Source organism: Halichoerus grypus, chromosome 6 (assembly GCF_964656455.1).
Source record: "Halichoerus grypus chromosome 6, mHalGry1.hap1.1, whole genome shotgun sequence".
Lineage (NCBI taxonomy): Eukaryota > Metazoa > Chordata > Mammalia > Carnivora > Phocidae > Halichoerus > Halichoerus grypus.
In genome coordinates, this window is record NC_135717.1 from 147,911,423 (window position 1) to 147,935,899 (window position 24,477).

The following is a 24,477-nucleotide window of genomic DNA, read 5'->3' on the forward strand; positions in this document are numbered from 1 at the left end:
AGGGGAAGTGACAGATTATGTAAAACTAATTGAAGTTCATCTAAGAAGAAATGAATGAAACAAATTACTACAGTTTCAGTTGTTGTTAGGACATGATTTTATTTTGCTTTGCATGACTGATTATATCAGAAGACACAGCTTGGAAAGGGGACGAAACAAAAAAATTTCAAAGGCTCTGCTAAAGAAATGGTACAGCACAAGGGGGTGAGGGTGGGGGTGCAGAGGGGGGATCTGGTTCTAGGTACAGTGGAGTAAACATATCCAATCTTGTCTCTCCCAAATGCATGGAACAACTATCTGAGAACTTTGAAAAGTAAGTATTTTACAGATTGGGACAGCATACCGGAATTACCTATCAGCAAATGGGCAGTGATTTACCTTTCCTTTTCCTCTGGTGTTTCTTGGCCTGAATACAACACTGATTGAAACCTGAAGGTGAGTGTGAGTACTGAGGGAGAAAGCCCCAGATTTCGTTCGAAGTACCAAAAGGGGGAGCCCTAGGAAAACGGAAAGTATCAGGGAGATCACAGAAAGGGAGGAACTCAAGAAAGGGATCTTGTAAAGTCGTTTATGAACTTCTGGGCTCAATGCTGAGCTGTGTGTGCATGGATCTGATCTTAGAGTAGCAAAGACTCAACTGAACTAACAAACCAAAGACAGCCCATGTACCAGACTTCCAAACTGGGAGGGGCACAGGCAGGACAGATCCAAAGAGACTGGAAAGGCTTTGAAAACAAAACTGATATTAGAACCACAGCCCACAGAAAGCAGGTTGGAACTTGAGGCCTGAACCTATCCAGACTGACTGCCTGCTAAAACAAAATTATCCACATTTTCCATAGAATTTAACCAAGATCCAAAGTTTCACCACATAATATTCAGAAGTTCAAGAATACAGTCCAAAATCAGGTGGCATACAAAGAACCAAGAATATCTTAACTCACATGGGAAAAGACAACAGAACCCAAGCCTAAAGTAATACACATTCCCATCAGTTACTATGGGTCAGTCAGTTTTCTTCATTATAATGGGTACCACATTTTCATGAAACAGCCTACCTCATATATGAAATGTCATTTTCTAAGTCAAGATTTCTCTTTTTCAATTCTTCCAACTCTTTTTCTGACTCCAAAGCTCGCACTCCCATAACTTGATCAACAGTAATGCCAGTTGTTTTTAGTTTCCTCTGCAAAGTAAGTTTCTCTTTGTCAGCTCTGTGGGATTTAATATAGCATCATGAAAATATATAATTCAGTGTTTTGCATTCAATTTATTAAACCACAGCTTACTCAATTACAGGACCAACATAAGAAAATTAGACCTTTCTGTATTTGCTATAAGCTCACTTATTTCAAAATTATAGGAACTCCATTTATAAATTGTTAAAATACTTTTTTTTTTTTTAAGATTTTATTTACTTGGGAGAGAGAGAGCATGTACACAAGCATGGGGGAGGGACAGAGGGAAAGGGAGAAGCAGACACCCTGCCAAGCAGGGAGCCAGATGCGGAACTCGATCTCAGGACCCTGGGATCATGACCTAAGCCGAAGGTAGATGCTTAATCGACTGAGCCAGCCAGGTGCCCAAATTGTTAAAATACTTTTAAACACATTTTAAAGTAAATAAAAAATGAACCATAGATAATAAATGATAATTAAAACTAGGAAATTTCTCAAGTATGATATCAAATATGTACTATCAAATACTAAAAAATGACTTAACTTCCAAATCAATTAAAGATTTTACACATAATTAATTAGGCTTAAATTTAAACTCACTTGGCAAAAAGATCCTTCAAAGTATTCAACTGCTTTGTTAGAATATAGACTTCCCCCTCTTTTTCTTTCAACTTGTTTCTAATTCCCTCTATTTTGGTTTGCCATTTTTTACCTTCTTCCCACCTAATTAATTCTTCTTTAGCACTCTGTAAACAATAACAAAGGAGAAAATTACCAATGTTGTTTTTAATTTCAAGATTTATCAAATACAATTTACTAGAGCAATGGTAAATCAATACTTCTTAGAGAATATGTAAATACATTCATTTTGCTGTGTAACTTCTAGAATCTTTAGACATGCTAAGCTATTAGCAAAAATGCCGTTCAGCTTAAGCGTTCTGTATTCTATTACTTGACAGATGATATTCTAGGGAACAGTCTGGACTAATGCCAACAGACTTAGGAATCTTTAAGATTCTAATAAAGATGATCATGACCAAAGTAAGCTTCTAACAAAGAATGTATACGTACAAAGGACCAACTCAATTTTAACCAAAATAGCTATCTTCTAGCATCATAGCCCCTTCAAATCTTCAATGCACATGATTTCTCTTACTCAGTAGATGTTTATATAGTGCTAATCATCTGCCAAATCTACTCTAGGCACTAGAAGTAGAAGCAATGAATAAACCAGAGAAAAAGCATTACAGTCTAATTTATGTTGGTTGGGTGGATTAGGGAAAGGGAGCAAAATATAGACAAAAAGAAAGAAAAAAATATTTTGTAGTAAGTTAGCTGGTGATAAGTGCTAAAAAGAAAAAAAGAGCAGTGAAGAGAATTTGCTAATGGCATTAGCAATGCCACTGGGTCATATAAACTGCCAATAGAATACATTTGTATCAGTCTGCATTTGTAGCTCTGAATTCCTTTTAACGCTACAAGACTACTTCATTATGTTTTCTAGTGTAGTATGTCAGCATTTTCATATTGAAATATGAGAAATATCTATTGTTTTTATAAGTTATTTTTTGTTTCTCCTTTATATTTCATTTATAATGATTTTTTTGAAATTACACATGTAGGTAGTTTCCAGTAACCATAAATTTCATATGGAATAGTACAGAAGATGTTATGAAACACTGTATTTATTACAAAAGGCAATGTTGGGGCTGAAATAGTTAAAAGCCATAGTATAAAGTCAAATGCCCAACTAAGATAGGTTGCCCTATCAAAACTGTCTTCTTTGACACTGGCCAATTTTTTGCCTTATTTATTTAGGTAACAAGTATTCTTTTAAAAAATGTAAAAACTTCAGTGTTTGATCATTATTAATTTTTTTTTTCTGAATTTTGTGACTTCCAGAAATGTAAGTATTAGTTTGGGCATAATGGTATATAAGTAAATAATTCTGCAACATCAGAGTGCTTTGTAGGGATTGAGCAATTCTAACCATTATTCTTATAGTCCAAAAGATGAACACATAGATAAGTAGATCTCTAGTATGTCAGATAATAATAAATGCTATGGAGAAAAGTACAGCAGCATAAGAAACAGGAATGCAAGGCATGGGGGTGGGTTTTGGTATCTCATATAGATAGGCTATAAAGAGTTGACAGAGAAAAGGGTGTAGAAATTTCAATACAAAAGCATTTTTTGAATATAAAAACATTCATAAATTAGAAGTGCCCCATACTGTGGAATTTGAAATAATCCTCTCGCTAGATTCCTGGATACAAATTTGAATATTAGGGTTGCTCTTTGTGTTCTCTTTTCCTAATTAGTAATAATATCATACAGTGGTATGGACCGGATTGCTTACAGAAGAGCTGCACATATTGTTTCATTCGATTGTCAAAATAATCCTGGGAAACCGGCAATGCAAGTTGTATCATTTCTATTTTCAGGAGAAATAAACTGAAACACAGGTTAGGAGTCCAGGCAAAGCCACAAGGCTACTGAAGTATTCTGCTAGGAATCAGGTTAGGAACATTAAAGGCAGGGAGGCAGCAAAGAAAGCAATCTGGAAGAGTAAGGACATTTTTATCTTAGGATTTTACCAGCAAAGCTTCTGACAGCAAGTATGTTGTGGTTCAATGTATACAAATGCAAACATTTTAATAAAAATTATACGAACATTGGTGAATTTTCATAGGTAAAATGAATTTTGGAATATACTCTATTAAGATATTTTAATTCCATTACTAATTTCTATTCAGTGGCATTAAAGATACTTTCCTTTTATGTTCATGTTATTGAAATTATTTTAGAGATACTGAATTTTTTCTGGGTAAATTTTACAAAAAAATTTTTCCTAATCTTAGCTCCTTTGTTGTGATTTTCTACAGGGGCAAACATTACTAGTAACACCTATTTCCCAGGTCTCAATATTTCCAATGTTACCGATACAAATCTTCAGTTTATTATTTGTAATAAATTATATGCATTTTAGCAAGTTTTAGGGGATTTGATGGGATTGATAATTTCTGTTAGTAATTTTTATTACAAAATAGTTTATTAGTTAACCTGTTAGAAAATTTTAAGCAACTTTTCTCACATTTCAGAATCAATTTATGAGTAGTTTGGTTACTGATTACTACAAATATTGATTTTATTCCAAATCACTTTGTTTACCCTGAACAAACAGTCCAGTCTATGGAAGGATAAAAAGGACACATTTGGGTCAAGGTAGCAGACTAAAAATGCCCAACTTTCTTTCCCAAAATCAAAAAGCACCAATTTATGTAAAAAATTAGGTTGGGGAGAAGTTGGATAGGTAAAGTGTGAGGGGATTTTAGAGGTACTATAATGTCAGGAAGAGGACATGGAGACATTCTAGTAACTTCTGAGTAGGAGTTACATTATAGGGAGTCTCCTGTAAATTCTTAAAGGACAGAAAGTTGTCTTAGACTTCTCTACATTATTCGATACATTTATAGAATGTATTAGGTCCTCAAATTAATACAGTTGATCTTCTGTTCATCAGTTATAAAATTTAACTTAGTCTATCATTACCTTTTTTTTTAAAGATTTTATTTATTTGAGAGAGAGAATGAGATAGAGAGAGCATGAGAGGGGGGAGGGTCAGAGGGAGAAGCAGACTCCCTGCTGAGCAGGGAGCCCGACGTGGGACTCGATCCTGGGACTCCAGGATCATGACCTGAGCAGAAGGCAGTCGTTTAACCAACTGAGCCACCCAGGTGCCCAAGTCTATCATTACCTTAAACATATTAATCAATATGTTTCTTCACATACCTTTTCTTTCACAGGCTTTATTTCTGCCTCATCCACCTTTCTTTCCACTTGGCTTTCTAGCTTTTTAATTTTCTTTTGGAGTTCTTCAATTAAACTTTGTTTATTATCTATTAGAGGTTTCCCCTGAAATATAAGATGTATTTTTACATTTTACAAGTAAAAAACTATCAAACAAAATACACAATATTCCAATTACAGAAACTTTCTGAGGCTATTGCCATCTTTTCTAAATGCACTATTGATATAGAACATAGTAGCTACTTCTGCATTTTAAAAATAGGCTACTCTAAAACGACAAATACAACAGAGGTCACTGAAGGAATTAGCTACATTAATCAAAGTGATCTGAAAGCTAGTTTTAGTAAGTAATATAGATGAAATTAAAAAGTGGGAATAAACCACTACCTATATATTTTAAATCAAAGACATTATCCCAATTAAATATAAAATCACCTGTAATCCACTGGTTAGTCTTTTAATTTGCCTTTTCAGTTCATCATTCTCTTGATCAATTCCATCTTTCTCTCTAAGCATTTTATTATAGGCTTTTTGTTTTTTTTGCAGTTCATTGGTTAAATCATTCAAATTATCAGTTAGTGAGTTTTCTCTGTTTTTACTTGTTTTAAGAGCTTCTTTCAATTTTAAAAGATTTTCACTTAAATCGTCAATTTGTGACTGCAAGTAAAGAAAGGTTTAGTTCATAAATCTTCATCAAATATCAACAATAAAACAGAATACATCTATTACTTAATAAAAAGGAAGTTTCGATCTAAATTTTTATTAAATTATTCTTAATAATACTTATTAAAAAGGTTTAGTTAATGATTATTAAATTAAAACTTATTAAAAATAAAGTTTCAATCTAAATTTTTAAGTTCATGGGGGAAAAAACCCACTAACAACCTGAATTAATGCTGGCAATTTTGGAAACAAAAATTCTAAGTAAAATGTTTCTTAATTCTGTTAGGAAGAAGTAGTTAGTAAAGGCATATCCTTTGCTAATCTCTAAGATGGTAACATGAGTACAATCAAGACATTTATATTACAAAAACCGCATGTTTTGTTTCAATATCCAAGTTTAGATATTTATTTGAATTACTCACTTAGTACATACTTCTGTACTTGAGAGTTTGAGCCCCACAGTGGGTGTAGAGATTACTAACAAAAAAATAGATGAAAAAACAAACAAACAAACAAACAAACAAGCCTAAGTATAATCCAGTCCCTACATAGTTTAATGGTGGTGAAGAGGACATACAAATAAATTGAGTAAATCAAAATTACAAACATATAAAAAGTGGATTTTTCATTTTATGCAGAATGTACTACATGAAACTTTGTGTGAAGAAATTTAAAACTCATTATGAAACCTATATGTTTTGTAAAAAAATTTTAAATCACCACATCTAATGACTGATGAGTAATGAAAACAATAAAGTACACAGCCAAAAAATAAATAAATAACTTCAAAAAAGGCTTCCGAGTCAGGCAGCTCTATGGATTAAATGTCAGGAACTATATAATCCCCCTAAATTATTTCAGGAAGAAAAAAAGGAAAGCTAATTAACTCATATTATGAACTAGCAAAAATTAGAAAATTCTGATAAAAGAAATGAAACAAAACAATGAAATCTACACACCTTTCTCACTTATCAACATAGAAAAAAAATTCTAAGTAAAATGTTTCTTAATTCTATTAGGAAGAAGTAGCTAATAATGGCATATCCTTTCCTAATCTCTAAGATGATAATCAGAGTGAGTACAATAAAGATTCTTATTGTTCAAAAATGAGGGACGCCTGGGTGGCTCAGTCGGTTAAGCGGCTGCCTTCGGCCCGGGTCATGATCCCAGGGTCCTGGGATCAAGTTCCACATCAGGCTCCTTGCTCAGCAGGGAGCCTGCTTCTCCCTCTCTGTCCCTCTGCTTGTGATCTCTCTGTCAAATAAATGAAATCTTTAAAAAAAAAAAAAAAAAAAAAAAACCAGAAAAAAACAAAACAAAAAAAAACCCAAAATGAATATATATATATATCCACCAATAATTCATTAGAATAAATTCCCTATTCATTATCAAAATTACTATATGTCAAAGTGGCTCCTCTCCCAATAGCAATTATAAGGTATTTTGTTATAATGATGCATGTGTTAGGTTCACCTTTAGTTCTTTAGTATGTCGATCAACAATTTGTTGAACATTGAGATTTGCCTCTTTCTGAGAAGTTGCAGAAATAATACGTTCTTCTGCTGCTGCTGTCATTTCTGCCCGGAGTTCCAAAAGTGCTCGACTAAGCGCCTAAAAATTATAACATGTGTCCTTTTTAAAAAATTAGTATTTTATACGAACAACATGTAATACAAAAAATTAATATGCTTTATTACTTTTAACTATTTTCCTAAAATATCATGTGTTTATGCAAACATAATTCACAACCTAACAGTCCAAATTTTTCAAATGAATTTCCTTTAGTAATTGCACTCAGTTCTTTCCAAATTGAGTGTGAGAGACTTCAAAATCTTGACAATAGTAATTTTGAGAACCCAGCATTAAATCAAGACATTTATATTACAAAAACCACATGTTTTGTTTCAATATCCAAGTTTAGATATTTAGTTGAATTACTCAGTACATACTTCTGTGTGAAATTAATTGAATTTATACAAACAAGGAAAATCATAGGATTAGAAAAAAGGCTTGAAATTTGCCAATAAATTTCCTAAGCTAGCACAGAAAAACAGCAGCACCCTCTAAATCAATTGAGTATATCAAATCTGAGATAAAATTAAAAAACTAATATATTAGATAATCCACTGACCAACTGCTTCTCAAAAAACTCTCTCTGACCTCCTTCTTTAAACTTTCCTCCTCACTGTCGTATCTCCCTCCTGCTCCCCAAAATTGTTCAATTATTCAAATTGTTCAAAATAGCCTTAGTAGCATTAAAATCCCAGTTAGAAAAGGAGAGAAAATAATAGGATTAAGATATCCCCTTATTTCCTATTGATAACTCACAAATCAAACTGATGACAACATAAAAAAAAATTGGACTATATCTGTACTTAAAAACAACAAATGGCTATTAAAATGAATTATCTTGAAAAATTCTGCTTAACAGCATAAGACAAAGCTCATACTTTCATTACAACAGAGAGACATACGCTATCATCTTTTACAAGTCTTCTCTAAAAGCAATCTATTACCACATATATTTCCTAAATATTGGTAATACTCTGTTGTTACCTACTTTTTGTTGTTTCTCTTTCAAGGCTAACTGGCCCTTTAGCCGTTCTACTAGATTTCTCATTGTAGTTGTTGGAGCTCTTGAATTTGCTTCTTTTTGAGCCTGAAGTTCAGATTTTAAACTCTGTGACTCCTTTTGTGAGTGGGCCAGAAGACACCTTAAATCCTCGACTTCTGCTTTCACTTTTTTCACTTCATCTGCATGGTTTTCTTGGAGCCTAATGTAAGCAAACATATATATTTAACGGAGTGGTTGCTGCAATTAATACTTCGATGCAAATTTTATAAAGAGCAAATGTTTGGCCCTAAGTATCCTTACAACCTAAGTCTTAAGTCAAATCAAAACAAGAACAATTATTTGTTCACATCATTTAACTCTTAAACTTGACATAAAATAGACTTTTCCTTTTAGTTTGTCTACTACTGTTGGCAACGACTGCATGAAGTAATTTTTGGCTCTAGACAATATAATGAACAAAATCGCACTTTAAATACTATGTCTCCTGCAAGCTGTACCAAAAACTGAGGTTACCTCAAATAATCAAATTGTGAAAATAGGAGGTTTTACTAAAGAAAACACACAGATCTATAATTTCCTAAGGCACATTAAAATACACATATCAATGTGCACACTGAGAATAAAAGTATAATTTTAGTGAACATGACGTGATAAGGTAGAAAATGACTCAAGTATTTTATGTGGCAAAAATTTATATATACAAGGGTATTTCAAAGGATGGTTATTTTCTACACCCAGGAATTATATTCAAAAGCACAAGCAATTTTATATACCAAAACATGACAGAAACTTACTACACCAAAAATAACATTTCATGTATAAAATTTAATACAATGGGGAAAAATAGATTGAAAAGATACCAAATAGGGCGCCTGGGTGGCTCAGTCAGTTAAGTGTGGGACTCTTGATTTCGGCTCAGGTCATGATCTCAGGGTCATGAGATCGAGCCCCATATCAGGCTCTGCGCTGGGCGTGGAGCCTGCTTAAGATTCTCTCTCTCCCTCCCCCTCTGCCCACCACCCCACCCCCACCCTGCCCCTGCCTGGGTGCAGGCGCACTCTCTCTCTCTCTTGCAAAAAAAAATAAATGATAATAAAAGAAAAGATACCAAATACTATTGCTGATTCTCTTTTCTTTTAGAGAATAATTTCTTAAAGTGGTAGCTTCTTAATAAAGCAAAAGTATTAATTTTATCAGAGATACACTGGATAAGTAGGTTAAGAATAAAAAGTTCTACTAACAACTTCAGAGCTGGAATGGAATTATAAAGTCAAGTAGTTCAACTTTCCCCTTTTTTCAGATAAGAAACTGAGGTCCAGAGAGACAGCTCTGTTAGGTAGTAGCCAGACCAGAGCTGTGGAAGGAACGCCCTCAGGTAGAGTCCCAAGTCCCTGAAGGGGAATGATGGAGATGTGAGCTGGGGCAAGGATGGTGATGATAATAAAAAAACAAAACAAAGCAAAACAAAAAAAGCTACACTTTGTAAGCCCGGGAGCTCAACATCCTGACTTTGTGGCTTCCAAGGCCTTGGGCCTGACAGATCACAAGCCACAGGTGCAGAACCTGTGCTCTCTCCTTCCACCTCTTCCCAGGGTAACCCCTAGACTCACTATAATGTATTTGCATTGTGGGTACAACTTCCCCCCACCCCCCCTTGAGAAGGGCTGCCAAGATGGTTCTGGTACAAACCTTGTAGAGTCAAAAACTCCCCCTCCCAACCTGCAAGAGGACTTTCCCAAATGACCGGAAGCAGCCTCCATTAGAGACCACCCTGCTTATGTCACAGCAACTCCAAGCCCAGAGAAACCCAATAATATCATTTCAAAACAACCTAGGGGAACATGCCTGCTCTCCCACTTTCACTTTAATAAACTGCTTTGTGCTTGCTACTTTCCTTCTGGCGGTCTTTATTCAAGCGCTGATCCCCATGCAAATATCTTCTCATGGGGAATCCCAGGATGCAGACCTCCACTCACACAATGCAGACACTCTCTCATTCCTAACAGTTCTACAGTGATTACAAAATACATGAACTATAAACCTATTTTAGGTTTAAAATCTGTATTCTGATAAATTGGTTGAGCAATATTTAGAATCTCTAATACAGAGAATGAATCTACTGTTACTATGATTAATTAACAGAATAATTTTTTCATTCAAGAAGTATTTACTGAACCTCTATTATGTGCTAGAAACTGTTATAGGTATGTAAACAAAAGTTTTTATATTTATATATTACTTTACAATTTTCAAATTACTCTCACATACAGTATCATTCGGCCTCCATAAAGGAGCCAGGGTAACTACTGTCATTTCCATTTTATAGATGATGAAACAGGATGCTTTAATTAAAGAGGTTAAAAACGAGATTCTAGAACAAGAATCTTGAGCTGGCTCTTGGGCCAGACTGACTAGATTCAAATCGTGGCTTTTCCATCTCCTCTTATGGTATGTTAGGGTTCCTATATGAAAAATGGGGAGAATAAACTACGTCATAGTCCTGAGGATAAAAATGAGATAATATCCATAAAGCTTTTAGAACAGTGCATGACACAGCAAATGCTTACATTTGTCCTCACGACATCATTATTACCATTTGCCTATTTTTATAATACATTCCTAAAACTTACCTTAATTTGATATTTTCAAATTCTTTGATTTTTAATTCAGTGATTTCTTTTTGTCTCTCTAAATCTTGAGATACTTTTTTTAGTTTGACCAAAAGTGAGGAGAGAGAATCATCTTGTTCTGCTACTGTCTGTTCCATCTCAGCCAGACGAATAAAATGTTTGTTGGTTGGAACTGGAGTAGGGGATTGTTTTATTAAATCCTAGGAAAAATGAATAAATTAGCCATGAGCATGTATGACTCAATACCATACTTATTCCATAATTTTAATTTGCCTCCTCAGATGATCAAAATATAATATCTAATCTAAAATTTAACGATATTTAATAGCCAATGACAAGACAGGAAAGAGAGATCTTATTCTTTGTATTCCCAGCATTGAGCAAAGCACCTCCATGTAGTGGACGATCAATAAATGTTGACTGAATTCATGAGTTAAGGCTCAAGAATGCCAAGATTTGCATGTTAGGAGATGAAAGATAGGCCCTTTCACACATACAGAAGACAAAGATCAAAGGAAGCAAGTATGAACTGAATTCAGAACATGAAAAGTGGTTAGATATTGGTAAACTCACAATGAACACAACTTGAAAAGAAAGACTGAGGTCACATCATGCAAGGTTTTGAGTACATGGCTAAGGAATATAAACATGATTTTGTAGGCAGCAGTGAGCTACTAAAGATGTGGATATAGGGAGAAAAATGAGCTGTGTTTTTAGAAGATTATCCCAACAACAAAGGTAGAATGGCTTCTATTCCAAAAAAAAAAATCATGAGAGCTAAATTTACAATTACGTGGTCTCAAAAATCATTAAAAAATAGAACAAAGAATCTTACCCAAGCTGTTTGTTTGAATTTATTGAGTGAACTATCAGACTGTAGTTCTAATTTATGATGAAGAATATGAAGGTCTTCCTCATGCTTCTTAACAATTTCTCTTTGCTCCTGTTTATAGCAAATCAAAACTGCATCTTAAATTATGACTTAAGTAAATTCACATTCTAAAGATCTTAAATATTTTATTACCTTTAACCTTCCAAAATCCCTATGAGATAGGGGAGGAACAATCTCTGCAAACACACACACACACACACACACACACCAGTATGCATTCCCCTAGTACATGTTCAAAATGATAAATCCAGCCTTAAACCACAACTTATTCTTAATATTAGAATAATATGTATCCATCACCTTTTAACTTGTTTCTAGGAAGTTTTTTAAATATTAGATTTTCCCATCAACGTTCTAGCAAATTGGATAGTCACTGACTACTAGTGTGATAGATTTCATTCTAACTTATTGCCTCAATCTTTACCTATAAACTCAACTGATATTTTTCAAAATCATAACGGTTGCACCATGACAGCTATTCCTGGTTTAGTTAGTCCATGAGAGAAAGATAGACATATACAAACTGCCAGTTTTACTGACAGATCTGTAATCCAATCATGTGAAAGGAAAAATTCTGAAATAGAATCATTTGAAAGCAAGAAACGAACTACCACTTCAGGGCAGAATAATATTTGGCATTTGACTAAAAAACATGGTAATAAATAAAACAGCATAGCATAATATAAACATACCTCTCTGGCTTTTTCCAGAAGATGTTGATACTTCTTTAACACTTCTTCCTTTTGATTTAACCTTGCTTGCATATTTGCAATGGTCTGCTGAGCAATTTTCAGTGTGTGCTGTGATTTTGGCTCTATCTCTTTTCTGCCTAGTTCAGCTATCAGCTTTTCACGTTCTGCAGTGGCAGGCAATCGAAGCCTCAGTTCATTGATTACTTGGTCCCTTGACAGAATATTTTGCTCTGCTAACCGTAGAGCAGATTCTTTTTCTTTTAGTTTCTGCAGTGATCGAATTATAATAAAATTATTAAAGTATATTTTTTCTTTTAAAAATGCTTCATCTGAATTTTGGTCAGATTAATTATAAGCAAAAAAAGGAGTTTCACTTTATTTTTCACATCATACTTATACTGATGATATTATATTGATATTAATAAGGTTATATTTCTTATATTTCCATGTGACAGCAGTTATCTGCACCCATGTTTTATTTATTTAGAAGATTATTGCATGTGTTATAAACTTCACTGTTATGATGAAAATAAAATTTAATTAAGGTACTTTATTTAGCTTTTACAGTTTTAGAACTAGAAATGTGTGGTGATACTAGATTTAGAAAGGAAATGTAATAAATCATTCCCTTTATTTTGGCCCACTGACTATCAGAGCCCTAGAAGAGTAGTCCATAGAAGTCAGCTGAGTATAAAAATTGGAACTTTAGTGGCTTAAGTCAATGAATCACCACTATAAAATATGTAGTTTATTAAAATAAAACAGGAAAAATGTTTACTCTTCAGTAGGATTAAGGCAGATATTTTAAATCAAGTAACTCAGTGGCAGTTCACATAAATGTCAAATCTTACAATTACCGAAAAAAAATCTTAGGTTTCCTCAACTGATTAAAAATAGACAATTTTACTTACAAAATTTTAAAATGCATTTATAATGTTTAGATGTAAACCAAAATGAAAATCACCTTCAGTTTATATTATTTTCTGTAAGTATAATGTAAGTATAATGCTTATTACTACTGATCAGTGTGCCCCAAAGTGACAAGTAGTGATTAAATGGGCAGTAAATTCAAATTAGCCATATCTGCTGTTCTTTACTGGCTATTAAAAATATTATAGTAGAGTAGAAAAGGAGATTGGAATTAGCAACAGATTCATAATTCTATGCTTCACCTCTGTTAGAAAATATTTAGAAAATTCCACAAACATATCCAATAATACACAAATAAAAATGCAAATCCTTCTAATTACCTCTTCTAGTGATTTACAAGTTGCCCGTGTTTCTAGGATTATTCGAACATTCTCCTTAATTTTTCTTAGAGCAATCTCAAGTTGATTTGGAAGGGGCAAACTAGGGTCTGGCACTGATCCTGTAGCTTCTTCAAACTATTAAGAAATAGCATTTTTTGGGGAAAAAAAAAAAGCAGTTACATCATTAAGAACAATACTGTTACAACTCTATGACAAGGACATAGTTAAACCCCATTTATATTTGAAATATAAGAAGATAATATGAATTAAAATTCCATCTGACTTTAGAAAACATTTCTGGGGTTAACATCATAGGTCATGCTACAGAGTAGCAAACAGAATTAATCATTCATACCTTTTGTGCTGCTTTTAGTATTTCATTTTGCTGATGGTCAAAAATGTCTAGTTGACGTTCCAGCTCAACTTCTCTTTGGTCCCAGGCCATCTGCCTTTCTTCATGAAACTGTACCAGACACACACAGAGACACTCACCAAGCATATAACAAAAGTGTTTATATACATTTTCTTATTTAATCCTGACAACAACCCTTTGGGGTCACTATATTCTCATTTTATGGAAAAAGGAAGCAAAGTCAGAGAGATTTAAGTAAGTAATTTGCCTAAGATCACAGAGATAGAAGATGAGAAGTCAGGATTTCAATCTCTCTATGTACCCATCCATCCATAACATTTAATGACATGTACTACGTGCTAAGCATTAGTCGAGGTAATATGAACATAACAGTAAACAAAACCAAGTCCCTTTCACCATGAAACTTATGTACTAGTGAGGGAAAGACAGTCAATAAATAAATATGTCAGAGGGTGATGAGTGCTGGAGAAAAAGGAATCCCTATTTAGGGAATCCTGATGGTAGGATTTACAGCTGTATACTGGGTGCCTAGTGAAGGCCTCACTGATAAGGTAAGACATTTGAGCTAAGACTTGGAAGTAATGAAAGCATAAACAATACAAGGACCTGAGCTAAGAACACTTTAGGCGGAGGGAACAACATAATTTCTAAGGCAAGCAAGCATGAGCTTGGTGAATTTCATCTGTCTCTAAAGTATACGTGCTTTACTCTACCAAGCTGCCTTCTACACTCCATCAGTGAGAGCCAGTTGAAATTCGTAACTGTGAAAAGTCAAATAACTAATATCGAAATAAAAACTAACTTACCAACTAAATTTATGTGTTGTTCCTTTTAAGTTTAAAACTACCATTACGGGGTGCCTGGGTGGCTCAGTTGGTTAAGAGTCTGCCTTTAGCTCAGGTCATGATCCCAAGGTCCTGGGATAGAGCCCCGCGTTGGGCTCCCTGCTCAGCAGGGAGCCTGCTTCTGCCTCCCCACCCCGAACCCTGTGCTCGTGGTCTCTTTCTTGCTCTCTCTCAAATAAATAAATAAAATCTTAAAAAAAAATAAAACTACCATTACAATATAAATAAATACAAATTTTTTGAATGCCTTAGAAAATAAGAAACAGTATTTTATAAGAAAAATAACAGGAGCTACATTCAATTAAGAAAATAATGCAATTGCTCATGCAATATCCTTATGTTTAGCAACAAAAGAGCAAAATAAATATAAAATGAAACCTTGTTCTGCTGCACAATTTCCTCCTCCAGACTGCTGATTGTATGCTCATATTCAGAAATTATATTATTCAAATATTTTATTTCTTCTTTATCCTTGACTAATTCTCGATTTAGTTTAAGCTCTTGAAGACGAAGTTCTTCTATTTTCATATGCCAACTGATTACCTAAACATTTACAAATAATATGTACAAATGTAAACACTACCTATATAAATATTTCTCCATTGATCCTAATAATTTTAATTGAAGTTAATATATATTCTATAATAAGATAAAAATTATCCTTTGTTGAGGCACAAAGTTCATTTAGAATTTTCATACTCTTCTAAAAAATATGTGTGACCTTAATATAACATTCTTCAAATGTTTCTGTAATGTTTACAAATAACTAAAGTTAGTATTTAATTAATACATATAAACTTTTCTAGAGTGTTTAAAGTTCTTTGATAGTATACAATCTAAGCCTTTCTACCAAAACCGTTGTTTAGAAGAGTCTCATTTTACTTTTACAAATAGACATTCAAAAAGCCAAAACTCTTAACTTATAAAATCTACAATAATAACTTATAATTGGAATTTTGGTCATATAGTAAGCATTTTTCAGATAGCTACATATTAAGAACTTAAAATTACTATGTAACTCTTTTGGAAACACTGAACTGAAAAGTCCATGTTTTACCTTTTGGGCTCCCCTGGCATCCTTTAGAGTGCTTATTAACTCTTCCAGCCCCTTTAACTTTAATTCCATTTCCATTGTTTTGTTTTCCATATTTCTATGCTCTTGTTGAGAATTTTTCATCTCTTGCATTATCTTCAGTTTGTCGTTTTGTAATTGAATCATCGTTTTAGAGAACTTTTCCTGTTGTGCCAAGGGTAAAGCTCCACTAAACTGTCGTCGTAGAGACTGAATTGTCTGGCGCAGGTGTTTTGCTCTGTTTCTCCCCTCCAAACGGGCATAATAGAGAGCCTGTTCTTCTTCATCAAGTTTCTGCTCTAAACGCAAATTGCAGGCCTCTGTCTTCTGTAGTTTAGATGTAACTGACTCCAACTTACCAAGAGCAGTAGCCTCACTAATTTGAAGGGAGACGATGTGTTGGTGCAACTTGGCAATCAGTGCCTTTTCATCAGACTGCGCCTAACATAAAAAAGTATATATTTATAGTCAGTTTCAAGTTTTTCTAATGACACTTATCAGGGATTTAAAAACACAGATTACTAAATAAAATTTTAAAAAGTGTGGTACATGAGATCCTATAAAAATCTAGCCTAGCTTTAATTAAATTAAATTTTAATTATCAAAACTTGTTAAAGAAAAAAAACCCAGAATCAAACATATTTAAAATCCAAATCTGGCATCTAACTTTAAATAAAAGTTGGCATATTACTGTTTTTTTCACCTTCCATACATAAATAACAATACTGGTATAACACTAATGTGGACAATTTTTTTATCCTAAAAAAATTTATAATGACAGAATATGTGTGTGAAAAGCTACATATTAATACAAGAGAAAATACTGTTATCAAAGACTAACCTAACTATTTCTCCTCAGGCCTTAACTTTGATTAGCGGCCAGCACAATGTATCTGTAGGTATTTAAATGCTTTTCTGTATCATGAATGATAATTCAAATTAAAGAGTTTTTCTAATCAGGTTACAATTAACAAGAATAAGAGCTTCTATTTGATATATTCTCTGATTAAAACTGTAAAATGGCCCAACATTTAATGTGAATTTAGGAAAAAGAAAAAAATCTATTTAGAAGAGCCAATACTGTACCTACCTGATAGTCTACCAGTTGCATTCTGACAGATTCTACTTCCTTTTCCCTGGACTGTTGCTGTGCATTCAAAATTTCAACTTGTCTTTTGGCAATATCAGAAATCTCTCTCAGTCTAGGAAGTGAAAAGATACTTCAGGAACAATCAGGTACATTTTCTAAGTAAATACCAGTATTTCAGATTTCTAGACTCTTGGAAAAGCCGCTAATTTCCAGCATCTTAGTATCAAATACTAAAGCAGAATTTCCTCAGCTATTTCATGAAATATAATTCCATGAGAGGTTAACATGTGTTCTGTTAAAAAAATACCATTCCCAACATCCCTCTCCCTCGAAAATTCATAATACATAGTATTGTATGAAATGTTCTGAGAGGTTTTAAAGTAAATTATCTCAAACTATACATCTACAGCATTTTCCAAATCTATATGGCCATAGAACTCCTCTCCCGCACTTTTTTCATAAGATACTTATTATCCTAGTTTGGCAGAGCTAGAATGAGGTGTGAAGTAGGTTTATTTGACATAATTGTACAGTTAAGAATACAGAAATTTAAAATTCCTAGGTTCCCTAGGTGGATTAATATATGTTTTAATTTACAAGCTATCAGAAATGTGAAAAAGAGGGGCACTTGGGTGGCTCAATCAGTTAACTGTCTGCCTTTGGTTCAGGTCATGATCTTGGGGTCCTGCCTGGAATCCAGCCCCAAGTCAGACCCCCCCCATTCAGCAGGGAGTCTGCTTCTCTCTCTGCCCCTCCCCACCGTTTGTGCTCTCACTTTCTTTCAAATAAATAAAATCTTTAAAAAAATGTGAAAAAGAAAGATTATATGCTTACTACAATTAAAATGGGGGAAGCTTGATGGTAAATTATTAAATTTCCTACAAGACTACTATTATAAGAGCACAGAGGTAAAGTAAAATGCATTTTACTTTGGGCAAGAATAATTTTAGTTCACTGTGATAAGTCAGGTTTCCTCACATTGATTAGAAAGTCTCATTGCCAGTTACGTAAGTTTTAAAAATTAAAATATAATAAAATGAATAATTATAAATTAGTTTATTTCAAAAGGTGAGGTCTATGAGGTTAAGAGAAAGAATACCAATGGAGTCCTTCATAGTGAAATGGGCTGAGAATAACAGACATTCCCAAAGGGCTATCAAGGCTCCAAAAAACAACTTTATGATGGGCAAGCCATAAAACCCTTTTCATAAATAATTATTTGTCCTTGAGAAATCAACTTATGGCTCCTGTTACCTTTCTACTGAATTGACAAAAATTATCCAGGATGAGTACACAGCATTTACTTGGCACACAGTATTTATTTCTTACATATATTTTGTGTTCCAAGTGAATACATTATTTCCACATGTAAAATAAAAATCACAATGTTACTTTAGGGTTATTAAGTATAATTATGTGAGTTAATATATGTTTAATACCTAGCACAGTACATAGTACTCAATAAATGTAAACTGAAGCAAAATCTGAATTTTTCATATTTTTATAGCAATCTTATAGAACAAGTAGAAGAGATAGATACTAGTACTCTCTTAAAAAAGTGAAGAAACTAACATTTATTCTATTTTTTTAATTAAAAAATATTTTATCACTGGGGCACCTGGGTGGCTCAGTTGGGTAAATGTCTGACTCTTGATTTCAGCTCAGGTCATGATCTTAGGGTCATAAGATCGAGCCCCACATCAGGCTCCGCAATCAGTGTGGAGTCTGCTTGAGATTCTCTCTGTCCCCCTCCATGTCCCTCCCCCTGCTCGTACTCTGTCTCTAAATAAATAAATAAAATATTTTAAAAATATACACATTTTTACTGCTAAAAAATGCCAACCATCATCCGAACTTTCAACAAGCCATAATCTTTTTGCTGGTGGAGGGTTTTCCTTTAATGTTGATGGCTGCTGACTGATCAGGGTAGTGGTCGTTTAAAGTTGGGGTGGCTGTGGCAATTTCTTAATATATTTATTTTACTGTATTTTATTCCAGTATAGTTAACATACAGTGTTATCCTGGTTTCAGGTGTACAATATAATGACTGAACACTTTCATACATCACCCAGTGCTCATCCCAAGTGCACTCCTTAATCCCCATCATTTATTTAACCCAATCCCCCCCCCCCAACTCCTCTCTGGTACCCATCAGCTGTTCTCTATAGTTAAGTCTGTTTCTCGGTTTGTCTTTCTCTTTTTTTTCTTCCTTTGCTCATTTGTTTTGTTTCTTAAGTTCCACACATGACTGAAATCATATGGTATTTGTCTTTTTGTGACTGACTTATTTCGCTTAGCATTATACTTTCTAGTTCTGTCCATGTTGTTGCAAATGGCAAGATTTCAACCTTTTATGGCTGAATAATATTCCAATAATTGGAATACTGGAATATTATTCCACATACCACTTCTTTATCCATTCATCTATCAATGGACACTGGGCTGCTTCCATAATTTGGCTATTGTAAATAATGCTGCTATAAACACAGAGGTGCATGTATCCCTCTGAATTAGTGTTTTTGTATTTTTGGATTAAATACCTAGTAGTGCTATTACTGAATCATAGGGTAGTTCTCTTTTTAACTTTTTGAGGAACCTCCATACTGTTTTCCACCAGTTTGCATTCCCACCAACAGGGCAAGAGGGTTCCTTTTTCTCCACATCCTCGCCTTCTCCACATCCTTGCCTTCTCCACATCCTCGCCAATACTTGTTTTTTGTGTTTTTGAGTTTAGCATTCTAACAGGTGTTAAGTGATATCTCATTGTAGTTTTGATTTGCATTTCCTTGATGATGAGTGATGCTGAGCATCTTTTCATGTGTCTGCTGGCCATCTGGATGTCTTCTTTAGAGAAATGCCTGTTAATTTCTTCTGCCCATTATTTGTTTTTTTAGGTGTTGAGTTGTATAATTCCTTTATGTATTTTGGATACTAACCCTTTATCAGACATAAGAAATTTAAATTTAAATAAATTAAATGACTACCACACTTTCCTCCAAAAAAATATCAGTATGTGGAAGAACTAGGCTGCACAGGGTCTGAATTCCAAGTTCAGTGCTTTCTGCAATACTATCCCTGGACTCTGAAAAATATGAATCTTGGGAAGTTATTTCCTCTTCAATATTATTATCTATGCCTGTTAAAAACTAATCTTGTTAATATTATTTAATCTTGTTCTTACAAAAAAAGAAAAATAAAAACGACCAGTATCAATCCCACGAAGAGTTTTACCCCAAACCACTGTAATTAGGTTTCTTAAAGATGAATTAGAGTAGACACACCTAATAACTGAAAAGTTTGGATGAACTTACTTTGACACTTCAACTTTTAGTTCCATTTCACTCTTCTCTAATTCTAGAATCCGTTGCCTATCAGCATCACTTACTGTCTTGCTCACACTATCAGCTAATTCATCTCTTAACATCTGTTCCACCTTCTGTGCTTCCAAATTGATTTTGGTAAGCTAAGAAAAAAATAACAAAAAAATGTTCAGATATATCAGTTTTTGGTGAGGTTTTCCCTTTCAGTTTAGCTTTTACCATACTGCAGTTCTCTTTACTTGGCATTAGGCAAGCCATACTGAATTGGGTGTGATGAAATATTAAGAATAAATTGAAGAGGGTAAAGAGAAAGAGTCAGGAACACATTATAAAAACTCTGGTTATACACCAACCCACCAAAGTCATTTATATTAGACAACTCACAGTCTAATATTTGAATCTCTGATTTTCTTAAATTTGTTTGAAATGTGGTGCATGTGTTATACTTTACTTCAATTATATCATCTATAAATAAATACAAATGAGTTAATAAAATCTTATTAATATATATTTAGTGACTCAGTTAAACAAAATGACATATGTTTAAAATATATACTAATTCTCAAAAAAATATACAAATTCTCAAAGTAAACATTACAAGAGTTCTTTCTTTTTCATCATTAATTGTTGAATATTTGCAAACTATATTTATTGCCATCCAATTTAATATTTCTGACTATATCAAAAAAGTCTAAAATTTACTATTAAAATGTAAAGTCCTGAGAGCAGAGATTACTGTCTATTTTGTTTCCTGCCCTAACACCAGCCCCCATACAGTGTCCGGCATGTGACAGGCACTCAATAAATATTTGTTAAATGAATGGATGGTAGTGGAAGGGAACACCATTATTAAGCAAATAATACCTTTTTGCATTAACTCTAATGTAATGCTGATGAGAAATAAGAACTTATTCACAGAAATACCTGCTTTCTTTTTAAACATTTCAGATTTAAAAATACATCTTTTATTCTTTTATATATACATTACATGAAGCACAAGCACTATACTACGTTACTTCAAAAATACAAACTAATCACTCACAAAATACAATGTCTAACATGACTAATTCTTACTCTAGTTGCATGATAAAAATTATATCAAACCTCAGCAAATTTGGTTTCCAATTCAAGATTACGTTCTTCCATTTGCTTTAATGAAGTCCTCACATGTTCATACATTTTTTGAGAGTGTTCAGCCCGCTGCCTTTCATTTAATTCCTTCATCTCCAGCATAGTGATTTTTTTGGAAATAGAAACAATTTCACTGTTGGTTATTGATTTCTTTGCCTTATCCATGTTTGATTCATTTCCTATATGCAACAATACTAAGTCAATCTCAAGCTGTTATCAAAATCATATCCCAAATATTTTAGCCATTGTAGACAAGGATGCAATAACATGGTTCCATGGAAAACACATGAGCCTTATTATGACAGACCTGGATTCCAGTCTTAGCTCTAGTCCTGTTTGGATACTGCCTATCCTGTTTCATCTCCCTGGAACTTACATTCTTCATCAGTCATATGATGATAAAAATTATTCCTCATAGAAATTTAGGAATTTCTATAGGGAATCTAGCACTTAATTAAAGAGAGATAGGGTAAAATGAACAGAGAACTTACCACAATTGTATGTAATACTCTTTTTTTTATATCTTAGGATATAAGATACCTTCTTTCATGTAGAAGCTACATGGAAGTCAATTCACTTTTAATCTCTTAATGAATTAAAAATTGCATTTCTGAAAGTAGCTTCTTTTAGATAATGTTAGGCCCAATGTTAGTCTTCACTAAAGTACTACATGTCCCAATTACCAATTTAAAAAAACAGCTCTATTTCATAACAGAAACTCTGAATAGCATTAGAGATCTAAGGTCTAGAAAACAAACATACAAAAACACTTTATCCAAAGGAGCGAATTTATTAGAAAATTATAAAGCACAATGCTAGTAAGATAAAAAATTATTTAAATACCATAAACCAGGATAACCATTTGAAAAACTAATATGGAAAACCCTATCAGGAGGCACAAAGATTTTACTATCCTGTGAGACAGTAGTACCTCTGTTAGATACACCTGAAGGTGTTCACTGCAGCACCACGAGCAATAGCAAAAATAGGGAAACCTAGTGATTTAACCACTGCAACAGTAAGATATTGCATGAATATCTGTATGTATAAGATGATGAATAAAACAGAAATATTTTGACATCTCAGTGAATATAATACAATGTTAAAGTATATATTTTTTCCATTAGAATCAAACTTACATTTTATTTATTTATTTAAGTTTTTATTTAAATTCCAGTTAACACACAATGTAATATTAGTTTCAGGGGTACAATATAGTAATTCAACACTTCCACACAATACCCAGTGCTCATGTAAACATGGATAAGGTGATATAAAAAATAATAATAGTCAAACTATGGGTTATATAAATTCTTTTCAAAAATTTTTTTATGTTTTATGGTGACCTTTTAATTTAAATATATCAAATGATGCATTCCCAATAGAACTTCACACACGGTGGAAAATTCCTAATAGTACCACTAAAATATAGTATTTAAAAATCATCACTAGTCTTGACTGTTAAGTGGTTCAAAATAGCTAATGCTTAGTCATAATTTTTTAACATACATGATATCACTAGGAATAAATCTAATTAAATAACTAAAAATCAAATTTTGGTAGAGATTAGCACAAGATATTACTCTTCAGCTGCCTGCTAAATTAACTGTTAGGCAGAGTTCGTTTTTATCAAAATACTTCCTTTTCACCGAATATAGAAAAGGAACTATATATGAAAAATATTCACTGTTAGATCTTCATCATTTTATATTATCAGAGTCCTAATACTTACCTAATTTAGTTTCTTGCTCCCAGGCTTGTTCGATAGTGTAAAGTTTTTCCTTGGTAATCTCCAGTTCTTTATTTATAGATTCCATTTGTTCTTTTAGGGATGCATTTTCACACTGAATAAAACAGAAACATCACTGAGAAACTACACTGTAATTCAGGCTAATACCACAGCAATGATATTGCCTTAACTTTATATAATATCTCCTAAAACTCACAATCTAGTTTTTTTTAAACAAAATTAGGAGCTCCCCTACATGTAATATATACATACAAACACACATACACACACACACACACATACACACATGGAGAGAGAGAGATATACACATACCTAAAGAAAATACTATTTTAAAGTAATCATCAAAATCTCGTGTATCCGATCTGTGGCTTCTCAGCATTAGCTTCTGCCGTGTGCATTCTGGCCAAGCTAGAATACTGAGACTTTCACAACCGTAACAATGAAGATTGCTCACTTCCCTGTTTCACACAAATAGTTACTGAGCATCCCTAGCATGCTATCAGTGAGGTGCTGCATGTCCATGGTGAAAAGAAACACAATATTCTAGCCTTCACAGGCCTCACCATTTGGTGTCTGTGGGTATGTGTGTATGGCAGGAGTCGGGGAGGGTGTGGAAGGCAGCAGACAGTGAACTGGTAAGCAAACAAAATAATCATTAAAAATGTAAAGATCTAGAAAGATACAAAGTATGGATTCAGAGAAAAACAAAAGGAGTCAAATCAATATAAAGCAGTTAAAGAAGGTATTAACTCCTGAAGAGGTGGTATTTAAGCTGAAAACTAAGGTATTAGAAGGAGCCAGTCTTGAGAAGAAACCAGCCAGGGGAAGGGCTGAGGTACAGACAGACCTGGATACTCGGATGCAGGACTGAGTCTGAGGTGTTAGAGGACTTGAGCACAGTCAGCAAAAATAACAGCGAAAAGTGCTACGAGGTAAAGTGGGAGAGATACCAGAGCCATACCGGGCCAGGCATGGTATGTCAAGATAAGGAACTGGAATTTAACTTAATATATAATAGGAAACTATAAAGATTTTAAGGAGGAAGTTTTAAACAATCATTCTGAAGGCAATATAGAGAATAAATGAAGGGGTACTCAGGAAAATCAGAAATTAGGAAGATATTGTAAAGTCCCGATGAATAGGGTCCTAGCAGTGAAGATGGAGAAAAGAGGACACATATGAATGAATTATATTCAGGAAATAAAA

General features: G+C 33.5%; 1 protein-coding gene across 6 annotated transcripts in view; it reads right to left on the reverse strand.

Moving 5' to 3' along the window:
* The window catches only part of CEP290 (centrosomal protein 290), an 84,513-nt gene that overhangs the window by 19,642 nt on the left and 40,394 nt on the right, over positions 1 to 24,477 (reverse strand). For all 6 annotated transcript variants that reach the window (XR_013449290.1, XM_078076389.1, XM_078076390.1 and 3 more), the window contains 17 exons: positions 23,254 to 23,365; positions 21,495 to 21,700; positions 20,382 to 20,533; positions 17,071 to 17,182; positions 15,966 to 16,421; positions 15,287 to 15,451; positions 14,046 to 14,153; positions 13,691 to 13,825; positions 12,441 to 12,707; positions 11,692 to 11,799; positions 10,857 to 11,056; positions 8,212 to 8,425; positions 7,125 to 7,262; positions 5,424 to 5,645; positions 4,971 to 5,093; positions 1,779 to 1,924; positions 1,059 to 1,214 (listed from right to left, as the gene is read on the reverse strand). Coding sequence is in view for 5 of the 6 variants with exons in the window: in XM_078076389.1 (XP_077932515.1) it covers positions 1,059 to 1,214; positions 1,779 to 1,924; positions 4,971 to 5,093; positions 5,424 to 5,645; positions 7,125 to 7,262; positions 8,212 to 8,425; positions 10,857 to 11,056; positions 11,692 to 11,799; positions 12,441 to 12,707; positions 13,691 to 13,825; positions 14,046 to 14,153; positions 15,287 to 15,451; positions 15,966 to 16,421; positions 17,071 to 17,182; positions 20,382 to 20,533; positions 21,495 to 21,700; positions 23,254 to 23,365 (3,020 nt within the window). In the remaining variant the exon portion in view is untranslated. The remainder of the gene's footprint in view (positions 1 to 1,058; positions 1,215 to 1,778; positions 1,925 to 4,970; positions 5,094 to 5,423; positions 5,646 to 7,124; positions 7,263 to 8,211; positions 8,426 to 10,856; positions 11,057 to 11,691; positions 11,800 to 12,440; positions 12,708 to 13,690; positions 13,826 to 14,045; positions 14,154 to 15,286; positions 15,452 to 15,965; positions 16,422 to 17,070; positions 17,183 to 20,381; positions 20,534 to 21,494; positions 21,701 to 23,253; positions 23,366 to 24,477) is intronic.